Below are 25,235 nucleotides of genomic sequence, written 5' to 3' on the forward strand. Positions count from 1 at the left end.
CTAGCTAGTTATAATTACGACTCGTCCATCCGCCTTAGATTAAGATACATAGAATAAGATACATAAGCTAAGATTTATAGAATAAGATACATAAGCTTTAGATTCATAGAATAAGCAAGAGACGCAAACTCAGCGTCTGGTCGCCCCCCCCCCCCCCCACCTTCCGCTGGGCCAAGACTGTAATAGTTAAATCAGAGACATTAAAGCCTCCAAAATCGGTTATATGTCTTTCATTTATTTTATTTAAATTAAGTTAGTTAATAGTTAATTAGTATAGTTTTCAAAACGCTCCGAAACCAAAAGTAGATACACACGGGGTGATTTACATTGAACGATATTATTTAATGTTTATTTTAATTAAGGATAAGAAATCTTTTTTTAATTTATATTTTATATCTGTTCTTGCAATTTCAATTTTTAGTGAAGCTGGTAGTTCGTTTATTAATTTTGGTATTTGATATTGTAGTAGTTGTTTGCCACAGAGATTATTGTAACACGGTACTTTTAATTCAACTTGAGACGCACTACGTGTTTGATAGGTACGCCTGATGACGTGTTGGTGTTCGCCATTATGAAACTGCTAAAGCAGTAAGTAGTATGTATTTAACCTCATCATGTATTGGTATTATGTTATAATAATAAAAGAGCTCGCGATAATCATTTTCGTAATAGGTTTTAATTTTTTTGTTATTATAGCTTTCGTAATTCTTATTTGGAAATATAATATATTGTATCAATGTTTGATTTATATGTTGTACCATAGCTACCCAGACCGTAAAAAAAATTAGTTCATTGAAAGCTTTGTATAGGTTTAATATAATTTTATATGGAACTAGCTTCTGCCCGCGACTTCGTCCGCGCGGAACAGTTTCTTTGGGCTAACTGGGGAAGATTTTGAAACATTCTTTATTGGTGTTACGCTCCTATTGGTCTCAGCGTGATGATATAACCTATAGGCTTCCTCGATAAATAGGCTATCTAACAATGAAAGAATTTTTCCAATCGGATCAGTTGTTCCTGAGACTAGTGCGTTCAAAAAAACAAACAAACAAACTCTTTAGCTTTATAATATTAGTATAGATTTTTCTTTTAATTATAGTTATTGTAGCCAATATCGTACGCAGTTTATCATATAAGTGATTAATATGTTCAGTCAATGTTAGTCGATCGTCAATTATAAGTCCTAGATATTTTTGTTTATTGACTATTTCAACCGGCTTACAAGAACAGTTGTGAAGATTAGCGTGTAGACATTGGCGACTGTGTTCTATGAGTTTCAAATTATTATGTGATGAATATACGAGTGATATGATTTTAAAACCGTACGAATACGAGTTATTATACCTACTCAAGATTTTAATAATTATACTTTGATTATAATTACTGAACCATATATTTTTATGCTTGTTACCTGCAAATAGTAGACGGTTTTAATCGACATTACTATTAGCTTTTGTTTTTCTAATTTTACTATTAAATACTTCAGTTTTTAAAACAAATCTAATAATTTAAAACAGCTGTTACCCAAAAGACTCGATCGACGACCGCTAACATAATATTGTAGTTTTTTTTTTATTTTTATCAATAAAAAAATCACAATAAAAAAAATGTATACCCGAATAATTATATTCTTTATACCTCGAAGCTCGAATAGAACTTGAAATTAATATTTTATAATAAGGAAATTCGTTCTTATCTGATGTAGGGATGTGAAGAAAATAATAATCGATTTTTATTTATATCGATTGTATAAATTTACGCACTTAAATCGATTTTTTAAAGTAGAACTTCTTTCTTCGCTTTACTTGGAGAGCAAGCTGGTGAATGCGTGATGAGAGCGTTACGAAAGGTGTGATCGGGTGAGGCGAACGGAGCAAAAGAGAGAGGTGCGAGTACACATTTTCGTCAACCTTTCTCTCCTAGCAAGTTACGTTTCCTACATCTAAGACAAAGTGCAGGCTTATTGTGCAGAAGCTTTACAATAATCGTGTGGTCTAAAGCACACTCGTTTTTTTAAATACAGTTATTTATTTGTATGAAAATAATATTAGTTTCACAATTTAGTACAGTTTTTTTTAAATTACTATATGGTCATAAATGCTATAAAATATAATTGAAAACAATATATCACTAATACACAAATGGCTCACAAAATTAGCAGACGTAGGTGGGTCTGACTCCTAATTAGTAACCGGTGTCTTGAACATCATTTCGCTTCCTGCACAAGTCTGCATTTGTGAGTACAACCAGTTTTATAAGAATCTATTAAATTATTATGAATGCATAAATTTATAAATTAATAATATTTCTGTGTTTTTGTAAACTAGACACATTTAACATTTAATACGTAACATAAACAAGAAATGCTTAAACTAAATAATTGTGTTTGCTCGCAAACGAAAAAAAACTCCAATTACACTTCCGACTTCAATTACATCGACGAGTAATACAACGTAGATCGACGAAAAAATAGTCAAGTAACTACGCGTTGTCAAAGATTACTCAAAAAGTAGTTATCAGATCTTGATAAAATTTATATGTGACCACATGATAAACATCAGCTTTCAATTAAATCAAAAATTATCAAAGTCGGTATATCCATTAAAAAGTTATTGCGGATTTTCGAGAGTTTCCCTCGATTTCTCTGGGATTCCATCATCAGATCCTGGTTTCCTTATCATGGTACCAAACTAGGGATATCCTCTTTCCAACAAAAAAAGAATCATTTAATGATTCTTTTTTTGTTCTTTTTTTCTCTGGGATTCCATCATCAGATCCTAGTTTCCTTATCATGGTACTAAACTAGGGATATCTCCTTTCCAACAAAAAAAGAATTATTAAAATCGATATATCTAGTAGAAAGTTATGCGGTATAATACAACGTAGGTCGACGAAAAAAGCGTCAAGTAAAAACGCATTATTAGATATAACTCGAAAAGTAGTTGTTAGATCGCAAATAAATTTAAATGGGACCAATTGACACACACCACCTTTCGATTAAAACAAAATTTGTCGAAATCGGTCCACCCGGTCAAAAGTTCTGATGTAACATACATTAAAAAAAAATACAGTCGAATTGAGAACCTCCTCCTTTTTTGGAAGTCGGTTAAAAAATAAAACGATATTAATAATAAGATAGTGACATATAATATTAAAAATAGTAAAATAAAATGTTTATCACAGCCTTTATATTAAGTAAGAATCAATCAAACTTTATAAAGGGTGTTAAATAAATAGTAATCTCATTTACATTTACACACCCCCCCCCCCCAACATAGCACACACACATGTAACACACTCAAGTGACATTACTCTGAGGAACCAATTAACATAAAGTCTGTTGTGCCACGGACAACATACTGTTTCAAGATAAAATCCGAGGTAAACTATAAAGCATTTCGTAGATGCAGGTAACCGACGGTGTTTGACGGAACACGTGAGTCCAGTGAGAAGCACTCACTCTGCACCCCGTTTTTGCGGACAATTTAAGATGCTTCGTGGGATCACCGGTGGTCCAGGAACCACTGCTTTTGGATCACCGGTGGTCCAGGAACCACTGCTTTAGACAGTTAAAAAAAAAACCTTCAGGAGTATTCCTTTAGCAAATTAAATTTTAACGGATATAAATAAACTTGCATATTCTTGCCCCAGATGTGATCCATATGATTAAGCCTTTGACGCTGAGACACCGTGTAGTTTACCATATTCGGTAACTGGTTTCTCAATAATTCGATGTCCTTTACAGTGGAAATATTATCGTTCAGTCCCACGATCAAAGCAACACGCATGTCGACCTTTTTCAAGTCGTAACGAGGTGGTTTTGAAGAATTGTACTTTACCTTATTACCCAGGACTCCATAGTCGTAATTCTCAAATCTTCGGTTCCTGAAAATCTGTCCGTAATGGTTCAAATTCTTTCTTGATGTGCTAGATGGGAAGTAGGAATTGACGATTTTAAAAACATCTTGATCAAATTCCTCAGGATCGGCTCCTGATATGTCGAACAGGATGTTTTCAACACATATCATGTATCCAACGTATGGTATGGAGCACAGTGCTTTCATTAGTCTACCGGGTAATTGAACGGTCCCGAAAATTTCATTGAGGTTAGCTTTTATTAAAAAATCATTTATCGCGGGAACGAAGGTTAACAACGTATCCAAAGGTGGTTTAACATTATGTAGGTAGCATACAGGAGCAAGCGCGATCATGAGATTCACTTTTTCATTATATTCTGGTTTGATTGATCCAAGAATGTAGAATATCGTATTACCCTGTGAATGTCCGATCGCGTTCAATTTTTTTGAACCAGTCTCAACTAAAATAGTATCGATGGTCGCAGACAGGTCGTAAATGGCATGTTCGTGGAAGGAAAACTCCCAGAAAAGAGGATCACTATCCGGGTCCATGTAAAGATGCCGTCTAGAATATTTATTTCCTCTACTATTACCCAACCAGACGTCGTAGCCAGCATTCGCTAGAGTAATTGCCAAAGAACTGTACCCTCTCACTAGCCAAGTGTCCGCTGTATCACTCGCCCCGTGCATCAAGAGCACAGGAGGCTTCTTTTTACCAGGCAAACGAAATAGCTGGAGTATGTATCCATCTTCAGTTATCACTTGGTACGGTACCGCTGGATGTCCAAATTGTATTGACCTATCTAGCACGTTCACGTTCACTAAAGGGGGTAATAACACACATTCTAATAAAACTACAAGTTGACATATGACAACTGATGTAAAGCGAATAGGCCAGAACATTATAACACGACAACCAGCATTGAGATTAACTTAAAACGAAATATTTCATACTTTATATCACTATCAATTCGCATTGTCGACCTTGTCCAGATTCTTCCGCTTTGCAGGTAAATATTTGATTCAAAATAAAAGTATTTCACATCCGTATGTTTGTGTATTTTTATCAAAACGTTGAACTTTTAAACGAGGGTATGTCTTATGTAATTTTATTATTAAGTTCATGCAAAAATGAGGAAATTCGATTGTTTTTCTTTAAAGTTCGATTCCAAATTGATAAAATTAATATAGGCCTGTGCTTCAGTCTAAGTTTAGGCACCGGTGCTTGATAATTGATGATTAACCAAAAGTTAGTAGATCTAGGTACCTATTAAAAAATAGTTGGCGAGCAAAGACTGTGGAACAGGATTTTGATTTTCTTTTTAAATAATCGTGTAAGGTTCGCTACACTTGTGTAATATTTATAAAAAACAGTATTTTTTTTAAAGATTATTTGTTGCGTATGTGAATAATTGTGCTTGCTGCCAAACGAAAAAAAATCGACTTCAATTACATCTACAAGTAATACAACGTAGGCAGACGTTGTTACTCCAAAAGTTTTAATCAGATCTCGATGAAATTTAAATGTGACCACATGACAAACATCGGCTTTCGATTAAATTAAAAATCATCAAAATCGGTACACCCAGTAAAAAGTTATGCGGATTTTCGAGGGTTTCTCTCGATTTCTCTAGGATCCCATCATCAGATCCTGGTTTCCTTATCATGGTGCCACACTTAGGATATCTCCTTTTCAACAAAAAAAGAATTATCAAAATCGGTTCATAAACGACGAAGTTATCCCCGAATATACATAAAAATATATAGATACGGTCGAATTGAGTAACCTCCTTTTTTGAAGTCGTTTAAAAAGGTCATGTTTTAACTTAAAATTTGTTTTAAATAAAGATTTATTTTTCGCTAGACAACCAGCGTGGATACAATTTGAAACTTAGTCCAAATAAATAGTACCTATAAATAAACATTCTTGATTTCAAATTATACATTTTGTTCTTTTGAACAACATTTTGTTATTTTTTTTACTTCAGGATGTTATGGATTAAATACATTCGTTTTACAATAAAAAGTAAGGTTTTATTAAATTGATCATTCATTTCCTATTAACAAGAAAATATGAAGGTACTGCTAAATATATATTCCACCTGTCACTTTATTTTACTTATTCTACGTTAAGTTAGTAAAATTCAAACAGTATGTTAAAATTTTTAAAAATATTCGTAACTACTAATACTGTGATTTTAATATATATCGAGGACAGCGTTTTTTTCTAATATACTTTAAATGCAAGTTAGACAATATTTTCAACACAAATGTAATACATATACTATAATAATAATAATAAGATAAATTACATTAAACTAAAAACCTTAAGTATATATAATATAATAACTAAAAAATATTATTAAAAGGAGTCCCTTTAAGCAAGGTTCCGAAGATACTGACAGCGTTAGCGTTTTTATAGCGCTAGGACCCCACGGACCAAGGGTCTCGACACCGAATGGGAAAAAATAATATTCGGAGCCTAGACCCCTGTATTTGTCTGCTTTTTTTTTCTAATTATCGTCATACGTCATGTGGGCAAACAAGTGGATAATCGAGCAAAGAAACTTCGCCGTAAATGCCATAATCTGATTAACTTTTCACAAATTTAATAATAATAATAATAATAACTTTAATAATAATAATAATTTTAATAATAATAATAACTTTATTTGCAAAACACACTGTTCCTAACATACACAATATATGCATATACATATAACATCAGAGGCAGGCATTACAATAAGTCTTAGGTCTAATACAATATGTGAGTAATAAAAAAACAAAAAAATAAAATAAAATAAAAAATAGACGATAAAAGAAGATAGAATTTCTTCTCAATTGTGCGATGCGTCGACGACTTGTCCTCTAGACCTAGCGTGACATGCTCCCAACCTTCCGATAGTGTTGCCAACCTCAGTACGCCGCGCCAAACTTACTTTTTCGTTCTGAACTAATGACTGTCTCTGACATATAAAACGTAATATTTATCATATTGTTTCCTATTGTTTACGCGAATTTCACTCATTATAATAAAACGAATTTTTCGGATTTTATTAATTATTTATTATATACAAAAGTTTACCATGTTTTTGTAAGTAATTTTGATTTCCCGAGGTTTCAGCATTGCAAGGCCCGTGGGTAGCGCCCATTCAAATGAATCATATAATTAGTACGTTTTTATATAAAGTTAGGTGATCCGATACACGCTGTCACGTCTTTTGAACTATCAAACACGTTCAGTTAAAATAATCGTAACGTATTCTGAAATTTTCCCGAAAAAAAATCCCTAAAATTGCCATTTATTATCACTTCACTTCACTTCAGCCTATCTTAGTCCACTGCTGGACATAGGCCCTACAAGTTCGCGCCAAAAATGGCGTTAACTCATGTGTGTTGCCCATAGTTACTACGCAGGGCAGGCGGGTTGGTGACCGTAGGGCTGGCTTTGTCGCACCGAAGACGCCATCCCATCCCGCCATCGGTCGGCTTTTTGAGTTCCAAGGTGGAAATAAACTGTTATCCCTTAGTCGCCTTTTACGACACCCACGGGAAGAGAGGGGGATGGCTATATTCCTTACTGCCGTAACCACGCAAAAGATTATTAAATTATCAATTATAATTAAATGTCATATCTTTCCAGGTCTCATAATCTATGCCACATACGGAGCGTGGCATAGCTCAGAGCGCCGTAGAACTTTAGATGCGGTACAATTAGCTGAACTCCATAACGATAGTCAGACCGCCCTGCTCCAGACCGGTCTGTCTCAACACGCGCTCGGCTGACAGAGGGAGAGGCGAGATACACCAGGTACGAGTGCGAAAGAGACGGATAGAGACGTCGTCAGCCCGTCTAGTACTGTGGTGTCCTTCATTTCCAGTATTTGAGATATTAAGTTATGAATTAGGAGTTGCCAACTGTAATACTGTTATGTGCAAGTGTTTTTCAGCTTCTAATTTTCCTTCTACGTGTAGAAAGAGACCCAACGCTGGGATGTTACAGGCCGAATCAGTGAATCGTTTAATTAAATTTTTGTTTTACAGATTATAATGATTATGAAATGTTTTATGTCATACATAACAGAATTTCGTTGTCTAAATACTTCACCATTTTTTTTTAAAGGAAATATTTGTTCGTCTTCATATTATTTTTTAAATTAAATTAAATTAAATCAAGAAGAAATATGTTGATTTTAACTTATTAAATTGGAAGATATGATACATATTTATATACTTTACGTGTATGTATTTAGGTCAGAAATATTCATTAAATTTTACCAGTAAAATGAACACATTTTGTTTACTTTGGCGACTTCTAATATTTTTTTTAAAGATAAGTCGAGTTTTCATGCATTGCCTTTTAAGATTCTGTACAATGATGTATTGATATAATAATTATTATATTTTTATATTATATGTTTTGTTGATCACTGCCGCTGTGTGTTGTGTGCTGCTGTTTGAAAAGCTATACGTGTAACTTTGATATTATTACTATTAAATATACTTAGAAGCGAGAGAAATAAAATGAAACCACATACACTACAGATATTTTTTAGCTTCGTACAATGGTCAAATAGAAGTTAAAGTATAAGATGGATTTACAAGAGAACTACTATTTGACTGATGCTTGAAGTAAAACTTCTTTACGAACGCTTGACTTGGGGAGTAAGCTGGTGAATGCGTGACGAGAGCGTTACGAAAAGTGTGATCGGGTGAGGCGAACGGAGCAAGAGCGAGAGGTGCGAGCACACGTTTTATTTCTCTCTCTCTCTATATATATATATATATATATATATATATATATATATATACGATTATTTAGTAGTATATGTGGTTAATTTTGTAAATTAAACACTCTGTAGACATCCAAAACTCACGTTGCAATGCTTGTATCAATCCTATAATGTATATGACTAAAATCAAGGTGACAATAGCAAAATCAAGTGTTTTACCTAATATTTTGTACCTTGATAAACTTACCAATTTTTTTTTTTATATTATGACGTTTTTGAAACTAAAATACGTTTTTTTTTTTTAGATTTTTCATTATCTTAATTTCAATCCAATATTTTGGAATACTCATGTCGTAGTGTTTGGTGTAAGAGTTTTAAAACAAAAAAGTGTCTTGGTTATTTTAACTTGATATTAAAATCTTAGGAAAATAATTTATAAATTGTGTAAAGACTCATCTAAACATTTTCAAATTAATTATTGATATTATATGAAAATATTTTTCATCATTATAAAGTCTATGGACCATTTTAGCTAGCTTGTAGAAAATAACTTCCTAAATAGTATTATTAGGGTTGGTAGGGTTGTGTATCGGTTATTGATATTAACTTTATCTCGTACATAAGCGATAGGCTTTTTCACAAGATAAGACAGGCCTGTTACACCTCAACTGATTACCTGCAACTTTTGCGAATAAAAATATTTGACAGATTAATTCTAAACTAAGTTTAATGGTGAATAAATATATAATAAAATTTTATTTGTTGGATACCGTCACAGCAGATAGCTTTATTAGTAACCGGTGTAACAGGCCCTTGATATCTGATTATAAAAAGGGAAACTTAAATGTAAAAGTGATTTTGTAAAACTATGTTTCTCACTACGAGCGTTATCCAAGTTGATAAAATCAACGGATAACCAAAAAAAAATTCATGTATCAGCCTATCTACTCGTAAAATATAGTAAAATTCACTATATAACACGCATAGCAAATTACGATAACTTTATTTATATTCTGAATGTAATAATACGAATCTCCATTAGTTCCTTATGTGTTCGCCAAATATTAACATATAAATAATATATAATATAATCAAGTTGATTTTGTAAAAAATATTTTTGGTGACTGTGTATTTTCATAATTATGATAATTTTGTACTTAATATATAAAATAACTTAATATTTTGCCTATGTATTGTACTGTTTACAGCTGGAAGACAGATTTTATCATTCGGGTTTATTCGCGACTTCATTAACATATATATATTTATATTATTATTTGAACATGCCTAGCATGGTTTTATGTAAGTTGAAATGAAATCAAGTTGGCTATGTTTTATGTTAGCCTAAGTTATATATATTAATTTTAAATATATTTAGGCGTTTTTTTTTATAGATCTGAAATGAAGCCGTGAAATTAATTTCGTATCAAAATTGTACTTATGTCTTTTTAGTACTTCCTTCCGCTTAGTTGTACTTGTATTAAAATTCTGCGATCATAATGGCGTTAATTTACATAACAAATATTTAACAAGGTGATACAATAATATAATGAAACACGACCGTCTAAGAAAACCAAACTGAGATGAAAAGCTTTTCTCTACTGTTAAAAACTGTTTTTCTCAAATACTGAGGGTAGTATGAATATCTTGTGTTGCGTGCTTAAAACACGCCAGTCAAACATAAGCGCCAAGAACCAATAATTGTATTTGCTAGGAAACGAAAAAAAAAAATCGACTTCAATTACATCGACAAGTAATACAACGTAAGTAGACGAAAAAATTAACAAATCCACTAGTCGTCACTACGATTTTCGAGGGTTCCTTTCGATACCTCTGGGATTCCATCATCAGATCCTGGTTTCCTTATCATGGTACCACCCTTGGGATATCTCCAATCCACCAAAAAATATATACATCAAAATCAGTTCATATATATATATAATGTAGGTTCGGGTTCTGTTCTATAAATACGCTCGAATTGAGTAACATCCTCCTTTTTTGAAGTCGGTTAAAAAACATTTGTATGATACACAAATATTTGTCATAACTAAAATGCATAACTCACGAGTTCGTTGTACGTGTACATATTCTGACATGGAGCAATATCGCGCGATAACTGCGCGATTTACGCAAGTTAATAGTTTGAAAAATTTTGAATGTGGTTTTTTTTAAAGATGAAATCAAGTGATATATACATTATATTATTTATCATACAGAAATTATGAAATCGTATAAATATTATACTCATTTTTTAGGCAGTCGTGTGTTAAATTTTGCTGATATATTGTATGTACTTAAGTATTCAGTATATATGTGTGAGTAGGCTGTGAACTGTAATTGCTTAAAAATGTATTATTTTAAAAGTATGTTTTATTTTTATTTCTTTAGTGACCAAGTATTTGATTGCTGTATTGATATGTTAAGGCATTAATAAAGTGTTAAAAGCGTTATATTTGTTTAATTTAAATATGATTTATGGAAATAATAATTATATATTTTATGAATTTATAATAATATATGTATAATACGCGACGCCGAATTGCCGCAACGGTCACAGCACTGGTTAGTGGCTGTTGCGCTGGCGGTTGCGGGTTCGATCCCCGCACAGGACAATCATCTGTATTAGCTATACAGATGATTGCCGTGGACTGAGAGTTGTGGGTCTCCCCACTGTGCCCCGAAGAGCACGTTAAGCCGTCGGTCCCGGTTGTTATCATGTACACCTTATAGTTATCGTTCCTCATAGTAGGGAATATATCCGTCAACCCGCATTGGAGCAGCGTGGTGGATTAAGCGCTGATCCTTCTCCTACATGGAGAAAGAGGGCTATGCTCAGCAGTTGGATATTACAGGCTGAAGCATGTATAATAATAATTTTAATCTTAGACTGTAAAATAGATTACTTTTCGCCGCTAAAATTGATTTCCATCTTGGGCGAGTTTGGATGGTGACAAAAGATTACCTCAAAACTACAAAACAAATATTTATCGAAAAACTACTTGCTTTGAATATTAAATAAATTGCTAATGACGTCAAATTAGGTTAACGTTCTTGTGAATAGAGTTTTCTTAGCAATTAACCGACTTCTATACGACGACTAAATCTGCTCTGTAAGACTGGGATCAATGCGCGTGGTCAGCCTGAGGTCCGCTGCCGGTAACTGTTACCGTAATCCGTAGTACCGTATGGACACTTGCAATAGCAGAGCATAATGTATGCGTTGTCGATTCTAGCGCTGCTTCTGAATAGTATTATTTGTCTGTGGTTGTCAAAGGTCGAGGTACTTCACCAGTAGGAATTTTCCAAATTTATGACAAGAGCTCTGTATTTTGTATACTCTATAGATTTTTTTGATTTTCACATTTAATTATAATTTAATCTCTAAAATATTCAAATTAGTAGAGAAAAAGCAAGGAAAAAAAATACTATTTTTGTATAAAGTTTAATTAATGTATAAGTTTTATTATGATCACAGTTTGTTAACACTCAAATAATTTGCGTATTTCATTATATCATAACACATATCGATCACATAAATATCCTAAAACTAAAATTATAAAAAAATACATTAAATTATAATAAACTCTGTTTTATTTGAATTTACACAATTTAATCTTTTTATTTGGAAAAACTAAAGTATTATTATTATTATTATTATTATTATTATTAAATATGCTTGCAATTATTCGAAAAAAGATTATATAGATGAATGAATTTCTGAATGATTTAAATTGAAGCTATTTTTTTTTTAATTTACCAAAAGGAGGAATATTGTATTATAATTATCAACAACGAAAAAAAAAATGTTTTAGTTGGTAACTTAAAAATCTAAAATCTAAGTGGAGTCAACATCGCGGCCAATATTAGTGTCTTATATTTCATAGTTTTCCAAAGTTTATCAAAGAGGCACTAATGGTGATAAATTTGCCTTTGATTATGCTTTTAAAACGAATATACTTAAAATACTATAAAGTTTGTAAATATAATAACATAATGTATCAACTAATTTTCTTTTATTCTACTTCTTATTTCATAGAATTTTTATTACATTTTGTCAGAAAAAACCACAAAAATATTGATTTCTTCTTAATAACATAACATTTATGGCACGTTCAACCATTTCTAAATTAAAGTCTGTTGTCAATTTGAATTTATTTCATTTATGGCGCAAAAATTTATGATTGTCGAAAACAAATTCTAAATAAAATTGATCATTTTTAAATACGACCATCATTTGAATGTCCGGTTTTATAATATCACAATAAATAACAAGTATAATAACATTGAAATTATTAAATAATTGAAATATCAACTAAAAACTATTTTTTAATGTAAATAATGTCAAATAATTTTATTATAGTCACTTTATGAAGTTAGTCGCTTATCCTAATAACTTTTGACCAATCGAAAGTTGAAAAGTTGGATATTCACTCAGAATAAATTACTTTACTGTGCCTTACTTTTCGGTAAATTATTCTATGGCGTGACATGGCTAGTGACAACGATTGTTTGGATTAATCCAAAACGGCCAAGTGTTAGTCGCAATTACTTCGGCTGACATTTTTTTGGGCCATTCCATCAATAATTCTATAAAAGATAACTAATTCATTAGGGTATCTCTTATGATATTTAATACAAAGCAAGCTGGTACCTCACAATTGGTATTGTCCTGCACTTACGATTGGCAAATCGTAATTATGTCACAGATATTATGATATAAAGGATTACGATCTCATAGTATTTACACATTTTCACACCTTCTTGATTGTTCTATTCTTATAAAGAATTACTATTTTTAAGTCTTAAGTAGCCCACCATTGGATCAATTTAATGTCTTTTTAAGTTACTTATACACATACATATAATGTTTTTTCATACACAGAAATATACCTAAGACTAGGTGTGTTAAGATGCAAATGAGACGGATAACTTGTCAAAATTTTGTACTCTTATCGTGTTTTTTTTATATATTTATAGGTCCTTTATATACATTTATATATGAAGCTGTCCTGTCCATTCTGTCAGTTCTGTACTTACTAAATACTAAAGTACATGCATAGGATACGTGAATCTAAAAATGAAATCAAAAATATATGTTTGAAGAATGGAATCTATATAGCATTGTGGATCATTTTAATTATTTGAACAAAAAAAAAAAAAAAACGAATAAAAAAATATATAATTCTATCTTTAAAAAATATAATTATATTTTAACACTGGTCAAATAAATAAAAAAAAAAACGATTAAAAAAAATTCAGCGTCAAAAATACAATTCTGTCAATACATATTTGTTATTTTACGTTCAAAATCAAGTCACATATAAATATTTCCGTTTAGTCTAATTTAGTCATTAATTTGTTATCGGCGGGCTACTTCTTAAATCTTAAACCTAAATCAACCTGTTTTAATTACAAAATCACTTAATTTACAACAATAATATTTGCAATTATTTAAAACTTTGTGATCACTTGTTTTTCGTTCTCTGTCTTTCCGTTATCCTTTTCTGTCACTATTTTCTTTTCACTCAGAGAACTGTTCCTGATGCCGTAGAAGAAATAGATCGCGTAACCTGAATAAAAAATAAACATACATATTATTTACATTATGTTATGTTAAATACAGATAAAAAATATACGAATGTCACATGATAAAAGTATTATGTCCTTATTCAAATTTAAAATAATATTTTTATTATTATAGTATTGATGTACGGATTAAGTATTGAAACCAATATTAAATAACTGAGGTCCCTACCTAAGTCATATGCATATTATATATAGAAGCAGATAATTCATTTAGAGTAATCAAATTCGATTATATATATGTATATACCTACTAGAATAGTTCTGGATTTGGAGGTAATTCCGTTTTAAGTGTTAAAATGTTATATTAGTGAGTGTCGTGTTCCTGTTGGTAAGTAAGGTGATCAGGGCTCCTGGGAAAATTGGGGATGGAAAGTCGGCAAGGCGTTTGCGATGCTTCTGGTGTTGCAGGTGTCTATAAGGTACGGTAATCGTTTATCATCAGTGAGTGAATATGTATAACAGTGCAAATTTTTTTCTAAATGAATCTACCATGTGTTAATAAGATATAAAATTAACTTACCGATCGCTAGCCATATGATGAACCGCACCCAGGTCTGGTAGTCCAGCTGCATCATCAGGTACACGTTCATGCAGACACTCAAGTATGGAACAAGTGGCACTAGAGGCACCTGGAAGATAATATTTCAAGATCACGTCACGCTGTGATTGATGAAAGGAACAGTTGGTTAAACTATTTTAAACATACAAGACATTGTTTTAAAAATATATAATTTACATAAACTTTTCATTTGGATAATTCGACATACGTCATACATAGTACCTACGTCGTAAGCCGATAGTAAATAACAGTCTAATACGCACTGAATACAATAACACTGTAAATTTGTAGTGTGTATCAAACAAAAGTGCACAAAAGTGCTGTGTGGCTACGGCACTAAAGAATTTTCCCCCTCTCTTCCCGTGGGTGTCGTAAGAGGCGACTAAGGGATAACAAGGTTCCACAACCACCTTGGAACTTAAGAAGCCGACCGATGGCGGGATAACCATCCAACTGCTGGCTTTGAAATACACAGGCCGAAGACGGGCAGCAGCGTCTTCGGTGCGACAAAGCCAGTACTGCGGTCACCAACCCGCCTGCCCAGCGTGGTGACTATGGGCAAAACACATGAGTTCACGTTGTTTTTGGCGTAAACTTGTGGAGGCCTATGTCCAGTAGTGGACTGTATAGGCTGTAATGATGATCAACAAAAACTTAAATTACCTAATTACGTAAGTAATCTCCTCAACAAAAGACGTTTTCAAAGCCATAAAGAAGTGCAGAGATTTATCTTTACTGTCCTAGTTAACCCCCCCCCCTCCTATTTCTCCAAGTTCTCACCTTAAAGGTAAGATGCTGTACACTGGCGCGCGGCTGCCGGTACAGAACCACCAGCAGTAGCACCAGCAACACGCCGCAACAGATGACGGCCACGTCGCCGCCCGACCAGCGCATCAGAGCACAGGTCGCCAGCGCAACGACAACTGCACGACATTTGGGTTACATAAGTCATAAACTTTAGTCTTCTGGGGACCATTCCTCGGGACTTAGTGGTACGATTTGTAAAATGACAATTCGAAAGTGCTCTTAGAGCCTATTTGAATAAAGCTGTTTTTGATTTTGATTTCCATGATTTTTGAGATAGGGCACAACAGGATCCTGTTCAAAATCTGCAGTAGCCCGACTTTACAGAAGATCGCAGGTAAATAGCACTGTAGGCAGGGTAATAGCACTGTTCCTGCGGTGAGGTAAGGTAGGAGCTACAGGGGAGATCGAGGGTCGTTTAAGCGCTCGTGATACATTTGGTGTTGGTGTTGTATGCTAGGCATTCAGACGAATATCAAAATTCGATGGGAATTAATCTACAAGATAGGTTTAAATCATTAAATGTATTCTTATTATTAGTTAGGCTGTATAGGTACATTAAAAAATATGCAAAAAAAAGAATGCGTGCGCCTATTGAAGTGTACTGAATTATCAAGAACCAATTTTAAAAATTCGATCAGTATACTTAATACTTAAGTAATCTTTTGAATATAAGAGATATGTGTTTAAGCCCATTTATATACAATACTAGTAAAATACAGTTTGTTTGTTAACTTACAAAATAATCCGATGGTCCACTTGGCGATTTCAAACGATAGAGAGTTGGGGTGCTTCAGACCAAGTAAGTTGAAAGTCTGTTTGATTACACTGAACGCAGTGTCTGGGACCGCCTTGATGCCGTTCATGATTAGCCGACTATCTTCCTCATACCTGAATACAGGGAAATATATTCTTTATAAATAAATATTAATCGTCGAGATGTATGTACGCTCAACTTCCGAAGGATATTCCATAAGGTATTATACCTTTTTTTAGGATTAGGTATGACCAAAAAAAAAAAAAAAACAAAAACAACATGGTGATGCAATGCTTACCGAGTCAGCGAGTGTGTAATAAAGTTACCTAAGTTGGGATGCAGAGTCGGAGCGCGAGTCAGATTGGCATACCATGATTACATTGTCATATTTAATACCTAATAGGTATATATTTAATTTTTAAAAACAAAGGGGACTGTCCATTTTTGGCCCAGCGTGAACAGAATTCATACAAAAAAACAAATATACCAAAAATTTTCATATATTAAATCATGATTATACGTGATTTTCAGTTGTATCAATATAAACTGATAAAAAGTTTATTTAATAAGTATTTTAATTCATTAATTACATACTTCTAGTTTATTTTCGGTTGGTGATACGATTATACCACGTTGCCAGTCTTAAACAAACAATTATTATTAACGAACAATCGATTTTAAAATATTTAATTATTTGTTAAAATCGATTAAAAGTATTGTTAAATCGAATCAATAAGAAAAAAAAGTCTATAAAAGTGTCTTTAGTAAAAAAACATTTAACTTTGGTGAAAAATAAACTATTTTAGAAACATTGTTATTGACTAAATAAAAAGCAAGCAATTAATTATATTAAATTCGATTATCGATTTAATAGATTTATTTGTTTATTGAAAATATCATTTATTATGGCAACCCTAAACTACAGACGCGTCATACATTCATTTGACTTCCATTTAAATTGCTTTCATACTTTTATAGTGATATAGCAACCTACTGAAAGGTTTTCCGTCAACCGAGAATTCATCACTACTGCGACGTAAAATAAACAGTAGGCATATTCATAAGTAGGAAAATATATTTTGTATTTATTTTATAAGTAAACAATAAAGGTCAGGCAGGGAAGCCATAAAAAAAATATATTATTGCAATTGCATGGTTGGTCGACGGACAGTAGGTTGTTGTGCCCATGTCATGACAATTATTTGGTTTTTGGGCTGGAAAAAGTTTCAAGATTTTATAAATCTACCTGCCTAGTTTTTAGATAACATAGTAAAACAAAAATAACAAAACAATGATTTTTATTTCAGAAACCTTTTTGTAATTATCCACAAAAAAAAAACAAAAATGAAACACCTGGACACAAAACTATATCATTTTTCTAATTCCTACTTGTTAGTACTACTAACTTAATATATAATTATTATTCTCAGTGACTGTCCACTCGGGGCCGAAACCCCCATACAAAGTGGACAAAAAAAAAAATACTTATATAGTTTCATTTCCAGCTTTGACTTTGTTTTATTTTAGTGTTAATTTAACGCAAATTAGGCGTTTTTGTCTGTCTGTCTGTCTGCCTGTTTGTCTGTTTTTCTGGCTTAAAACGACTGGACCGATTTTGACGGGACTTTATTTATTTTATAACTCTGCGAAAAGAATAGTAACTTTTTTGTTAAATTCCTCGCGTACAAAGTAGCGGGGACAGCTAGTATTTAATATATTTGCCTAAATATAAAAACAAAACGTGCAGACGATAATTTTTTATTGCTAATTTGACAGACAGTTACAGTTTGATAGTTTATCAAGTTTGCGTGAGTTATTACTTTGTCGTATAACATAAAACAATATTTGTATTCATTTTTATGAAAACGTTCATAAAAATCTCTCAAACCATTTTGATGTAATTTGTCACGCTTATAAAGACAAAATCGATATACTCATACGTGTTATCTGATAAAAATATTTCCTCAGTCAATATGGTTTTCATTGTCGTCAATGCCATTACTTTTGTTTAGAAAATTAGAACCGTAAATTATACAAACATAGATCTGGTATTTACTACTTATTACGTCTTAATTTTGAAGGAGATCGTATATTAAGAGTAGTAAAAACTTTTTTGTTCCTTACTGTCAGACAATGTTTGTTTTAAAGAAAATTTAAAATAAAGTTTGGAGAATTAATTTCGTCGGGTTAGTTAATATACAGTAAATAATTTAAAGATATAATATGTATTTATTTACCTGAGAATCAGTACGCTGGTCGCAACTATTGTGTACGCCAGGAGAGTTCCTATAGACATCATGTCTATTAGTTGATTTAAGTTAAATATAGCCGCCATTATCGCTGAAAAGAGAAATAGTTTTGTAAATATTGAGGTTGATTTTACGTGTTAGCAAATACAGAACATTTTTGCACATCTTGCGAGCGAATAAAGACAGAGACATAAAAATCTTCGCGTCTTGCTAATGACACACATAAAAAAATTGTATTTTAAGTAATGTCATATTTTATTTTAAATAATTTAATGAAATTATAGAATCAAATATAAGCATAGGCACTTTTATAATTTATTTCAGAACACTAACCAGAAAACAATCCACTTAGTAAAGTCGCCAGCAGTGGCGTTTTAGTACGGGCATTGATTTTGCACAGGGGGCGGAACAGTACACCGTCTGAGCCCATCGCGTACAGCACGCGTGGGAGCGGGAACATCGCGCCCAGGAGGCTCGTGCACAGCGCGAACACGGCGCCCACCGTCACTATCCACATGATTACCGGCATGCCTGTCTGCGTGAACACGTAGGGGAAGGGCGCGTCTGCGTCCTGTGCGGGCAAAATTACGATTGTTACACTTTTCACGCGAAATTGAGTATTTTTCAATAGAATTGGATGTTAGTTATATGTAAGCATCATCAGTTTAATATAAGGTCAAGGTGTGTTTATAAATTTTGAATATGATCAAGAAATCTGAAAATGATCTGTTTAACCTAATTATGTAAGTGTTAATACTTCTTCAATAATAGGAAGGTAGTATGCAAACCGAGCATCGATTTCAAGAACATGTATACATACGGTTTGCAATATGCACTATGTATAATTAACGTATTAAGGGCCTTGGACTCCATAAGATAATGAATGTTATATACAAAAAACATACGATATTCACATTTTGTCATTATCTACTATTTCATATTTACTATTTTTAAATTTAATCCCATAAATAATGCAAAGTTAGGTTACTGGTTAGAACTACCAGAATCATCGATTTTACATGCTCCCCGAGACACAGAGCCACAATGACATGAACTCGGAGAAAAAGAGAGAGAAAGGGATTTAAAAACGAATTGTGTAAATAAAACACCCTTACCTGCAGATAGTACGGCCACATCATCGTCAAGACAGTGGCAATGCTGAAGTATGACACGAAGATCACGACCAAAGAAACCACGATTGACAATGGTATGTCCCTTTTCGGGTTTTTGGCTTCTTCGCCAGTTGTGGCCACGCAGTCGAAGCCCACAAAGCCGAAGAAGCACTTAGCGGCTCCAGCCATGACGCCAGCCAAACCCCACGGCATGAAACCTCCTTCGCCTGCTTGTTCGCGATACTCTTCTGGTATGTCCTTAACTTGTATCCTCCAGTTCGCCGGATCGCCTGGAAAATTTTACCAAATATAAATTTGAAATTTTCCTACCATATCCACACCACGTCCTAACAGCATCCACACAGTAACAAAAATCCTTCTGGGGTCCGTTGAGTGTTATTATAAGTTATAAGTCGTTTATTTATTTATTTATTTGTTAAAGCTACTTGACGTATAATTATAAAATTAACCAACAGATATTGCCGTGACGCCGCGTTGGCGCAACGGTTTCAGCCATGGATTGTACCTGTTGCGCTGGCGATTGCGGGTTCGATCCCCGCACATGACAAACATTTGTATTGGCCATACAGGAGTTTGCCGTGGTCTAGGTGTTTGTGTAGTCCTTGTGGGTCTCCCCGCCATGCCTCGGAGAGCATCTTAAGCCGTCGGTCCCGGTTGTTATCATGTACACCTGATAGCGATCGTTACACATAGTAGGGAATATATCCGCCAACCCGCATTGGAGCAGCGTGGTGGATTAAGTTCTGGTCCTTCTCCTACATGAGGAATGAGGCCTATGCCCAGTAGTGGGATATCACAGGCTGAAGCGTAACTAACAGATAAAAGTGTATGATATAAATATAGACGTATTTTTTTTTTACTTACTTTTAATAGAGCCAGCTACAACAACAATCACGACGGTCGCCATATTGAGAGCAGTGAACACGTTGTTCAATTTCGTCGATTCTTTAACGCCCACGCAGAGGAGAACTTGAAAGAAAGAAGTGGAGTTACAACAGGATAATATAACCATACCATAGAAGACTACATGTGCTTGTGATTATTCTATAAGTCCTTGACTAGATTTTTTTATTTTTTTTTTACGGGGGGAAAATCTATCATGGATACCTTCCGGCGCGGGGGCGCCAGAGGGTTATATCAGACTCCTACTGACTAAAAAACCACCACGTGTGAGCAGTCGTCCGCCTGGATGGGGCGAGATGGAATCGCGCTAGATTTCGTCACGTCGCCCCGGCTGGCTAGACTACCTTAGCTTATTAATTTAAAATAGGGTTTTTTTTTTTTTTTTTTCGAATTGAAGAGTGCTGTTGGCCCTAGCGGCCTTTACAGCGTCACCGGTGAGAGGGGCCGGACACTTAGGCAAGCCGGCCGCGAAGGAAGAATGGGAGCCCTCTGGGAGGGCTCGGGGGGGAAAAACGCCCGCCCTAAGGGTGTCTCCTAGCGAGATCGCACCTCGGCTTAGAGCGTCGTCGGAGTGGAGGAATATAGGGTTAGAATTAATTTGATTTTATATTCATTCATGTACTTATTAAAACTTTTAAGAAATGTAAAAAAGAATAAAAATAGTCAACAAAAGACAACATTTTGGCGTCGTAATGGTATATAATCCTTAGCCAAACAATTAAATTTTTATTCAACAAAAATTAATTATAAAACACTTTTCTTCACAAAGAATACTCTAAGAATACTCTCGACCATCAATTTATGACAAGATACACCTTCAGTAATAATCGTAAATATTCTTAAACGAAACATTTTTTTACATAAAAAGAAACACGCACTTACAAACCCAAAATCAGATATCGGTAGCCTTATAAGGAAGGTTAAAGTTATGTACGTAATCTGTTTTACGATAAGGTACATCTTTTACGAAAATTAAATAAACATGTTCTTAAAAACCAAGACGATTATAAACCCTATGAATGGATATTTATTGTAAAGATGTACTCGTATTTTACAAGAAATGCTTAACACGATCGATTTATTAGTCAAGATATACAACGAAAGAAACAAAAAAAAAAACATAAAAAAAAACAAAACAAAAAAAAAAACATTAAAAAAAACGAAACATATAATCGAATCCTTGACTCACCTTTTAAAACCGGTAAAAAAGTCAACACGAAATACTACAGCAAACGCATTTTATATATTTTTCTGGTTATAAATAAAAATATGCACACAAACTTACTCGTAATCAGAAGTACCAAAGTGAACGCGAAGAAATCGGGATAATCGGCGAGAAATGACACGTTTATTGGCGCCACTGCCGTCATGGTTTTAGCCATGGTACTGTTGAAGAGGCTGTCTATGTAGTTCGCCATGCCTTTAGCAACGCTAGCTGTGCCTATCACGTACTCCAAGATAAGGTTCCATCCTATCGTGAAAGCTATGAACTCGCCAACACTGACGTAGCTGTACACGTACGCTGATCCTGCTTTAGGAACTCTTGCTGCGAATTCTGCGTAGCACAGACCTGAAGACAGAAATTAAAAAATAAATAAAAAAATGTATACATAAACACTCAACACCCTTCACTAGGATTTACCCTGTGTCCGGGGTCCAGAAACATACAAAATACATAAGCACAAACGCCCAGACCACTACAACCTGCCTGTATGGCATATACAAATTAATGTTTGTCATGATCGGGATCGAACCCATGACCGTCAGCGCAACAGTCAGCGCTCTTGCACAAACATTAGATAATGTATATATATATATATATATATATATATATATATATATATATATATATATGTATATATATATATGTGTATGTTATTTTTTTTTAAAGAATAAACATAATATATAAATAAATCTTGGTCTAAAGGACAAACAGTTTCGACATTCATTAACATTTTAATTAAATTGATACATATATAATACGCTAGTTCTATAACTACTGTTGTGTTATTATATGTTATTTACATAGCTATATATTTGCAAAAATTTATTAAAATTAATTCAGCAGTAGTAAAAAATTGGGTGTTTCCGTAAAATAAAACCAAATCAACAAGTAATTTTTACTCCCCCCTCCCCCCTGTCAGCGAAAGTCAGCAACACCCTACCCCACCCGACTATGCTTACGTAAACATTGGAACATAAATTTATAAATGTGTCCATTCTTTATTTGTATTCATCTGAATTTATTGCGTAATTAATATTTCATTATTTCCCACAAGGGCTAACAACCACACAGGAAATAAATATTTGTATAAACACAAATATCCTCTCCGAGCGGGAATCGAACTTGCGACCGTCGGTGTTTAGGCGACGCCGACACAGGACACGAAGAGCGGTCGTCGATCGAGTGTTTTGGGTAACAGCCGTGTTTTTACATGTAAATAACAAAATTTGTTTTTAAAAGTGAACTATTTAGTGTAATATTAGAAAAACAATAAGGAGTTAATACTAATGTCGATTAAAACCGTTTAATATTTGCAGGTAATAAGCATAAAAATATATGGTTCAGTAATTATAATCAAAGTATAATTATTAAAACCTTGAGTAGGCATAATAACTCGTACCTATTCGTACAGTTTTAAAATCATATCACTCGTATATTCATTTATAATAAAAAAATATATATTCTTAATACTCAATGTCCTTTGTTATTATAAAAATAAAATTATATGAAATATGTACAGCATAATCATATTGTGTTATTTACCAGCCTACCTAACCCACCTACTTAAATATAATTACTTGGTACGATTACTCTAGTCAATGCCACGATAGTATTTCACGTTCATCAATAGGTGGCGTTAGTTGTGTTTTAAAACACGCTATCGTTTCGTTCTACAATAACTATATAACGATCAATTTTTAGTAGCGACGGTAACAAACATACATACATAGACTTTTTTTGGGAAGCAACGCTCAGAATCTGAGGAGGCTGATGCAGTTGCTTGAAATACTTCTATATTACAAAGTTTATATTACAATACAATCAATATAGTAATTGCATTTTAGAGCAGTTATCGTTACGTAGTTTAATATTTTTAGATTTTTACCGAACAGTAAGGTGATTATTTATACTATGTATTGCAATACATATAGATGAAAAATAGTCAAATACGCTCATTATTAGGGATAAGGATAATTGTCTGAAAAAGCATAAAGTACTCGTCAGATCAAGCAACGTCAAGGCTATAAGCACCAGATTTCCATTAAAAAATATCATCAGTCAGTCTTAGAATACCCAGTAAAAAGTTATGAGCTACACACAAAAAACAGTGAAATTGATTTTTTGAAGTGGGTTAAAAATGTAATGACGAATTTTTGTAATGCAACAGTCAAGCAATGTTACGTTGCTGGCCAATTGTCTTTTAATGACAAAAAGTAAAATAATAATAATACTTTTATAGTTTCTTACAGTTTCGTACCAAGTAGTAGTAGTAGTAGTTGTAGTAGTTCTAGGGTATTTGTCAAATGTTCAAACGGGCCTCTTATTTTGTGACGAATATAATGATAATATGAGGTTCAATGAAGAGATAACGCAATTGTTACTTTATCAATACTTAAGAACAAAATATTTACAGATAGTTTTGGTACAAATCATGTCCGTGTGGAATTGTGCTAAGAACGCTGGCTGCATTTCCCCGTTGAATCACTATACCGATTCTATGGGCAAAAAATGCACCTGCCATCTTGTCAATAAGGCGAGGAGTTATCTCATTAAAAAAAAAAATTAGCACTGCCACTCCAAGGTCCAAGTGTTTCGACTGCAAACGGCACAAAAATGTAATTTGTAATTAGTGACGAATATTTGTGCCGTTAAGTCGTTTATCAATAGGTATCCATCAATAACAAATTATCATTTACTGTCTCATAAAGATCATAATTAAATTTCGTTAATCACTAAATGAATTTTGATATGTTCCGCTTTACCATTCGTATGATTTATATTCTTTTTAAAATCGTTTTAAACGTAAGCACCGCCATTTTAAATTCGCTTAGTCGCCTTGAGTATTCACAAACACACACACAGACACACGCAAAACTTTCACATTTGTAATTTTATCGTTATATAACTTCACTTACCAGCAAATGCAGATGCGATGGCCGCCACCAGGAAGCTGAGAGTCACAGCTGGGCCCGCAACAGTCTTAGCAACTGCTCCAGCTAAAACGTACACTCCAAGTCCTAGCGTACTCCCAACACCAAGTGCTGTAAGATCCAGGAGACCCAAGCACCTGGATAACTGCGTCGTAGTGTCACCATCTTCAAATTGTTTGCAGCGACGCAACGCTGCAAATAACTTCGCGCACCCCATCTGTGAAGATTATTTTGTTTTTGTTAATAGATCTATATTTTAATAGAATTATTTTTAAATATAATAATTTTTTTTTGTTTTCCAGCGATTTTTGTCAGCTTAATCTGTTCTTCGTCGCATGGCAGACCGATTAACGTATATTTTGATCATTGATGGAATCATATGAACGCGTTTAGCATAATTATAACCTTCCTCAACAGACGTAATGTTCAAATATCAGATTCTTAATAAAGCTCACACCTTGACCTTTACATCTGAACGTAATTTTTTGATATGTAATAA

General features: G+C 33.4%; 2 protein-coding genes across 2 annotated transcripts in view; one reads left to right on the top strand and one right to left on the bottom strand.

Moving 5' to 3' along the window:
• The window catches only part of LOC123656183 (cationic amino acid transporter 2-like), a 55,808-nt gene extending 48,165 nt beyond the window's left edge, over positions 1 to 7,643 (top strand). The window contains exon 14 of the mRNA XM_045591888.1: positions 7,501 to 7,643. Within this exon, the coding sequence (XP_045447844.1) occupies positions 7,501 to 7,643 (143 nt within the window). The remainder of the gene's footprint in view (positions 1 to 7,500) is intronic.
• A 6,240-nt stretch (positions 7,644 to 13,883) lies between these two features.
• Positions 13,884 to 24,953, bottom strand: LOC123656242 (cationic amino acid transporter 3). Its single transcript, XM_045591942.1, has 10 exons — positions 24,722 to 24,953; positions 21,867 to 22,151; positions 20,543 to 20,647; positions 19,661 to 19,947; positions 18,879 to 19,116; positions 18,534 to 18,636; positions 16,279 to 16,430; positions 15,516 to 15,658; positions 14,697 to 14,805; positions 13,884 to 14,160 (listed from the first exon to the last, which is right to left on the bottom strand). The coding sequence occupies exons 1-10, from the start codon at positions 24,951 to 24,953 to the stop codon at positions 14,042 to 14,044; spliced, it is 1,773 nt and encodes a 590-aa protein (XP_045447898.1). The 3' UTR covers positions 13,884 to 14,041.
• Between the last annotated feature and the right edge of the window lie 282 nt (positions 24,954 to 25,235).

This window comes from Melitaea cinxia, chromosome 9 (genome assembly GCF_905220565.1).
Source record: "Melitaea cinxia chromosome 9, ilMelCinx1.1, whole genome shotgun sequence".
In the NCBI taxonomy this organism is placed as follows: Eukaryota; Metazoa; Arthropoda; class Insecta; order Lepidoptera; family Nymphalidae; genus Melitaea; species Melitaea cinxia.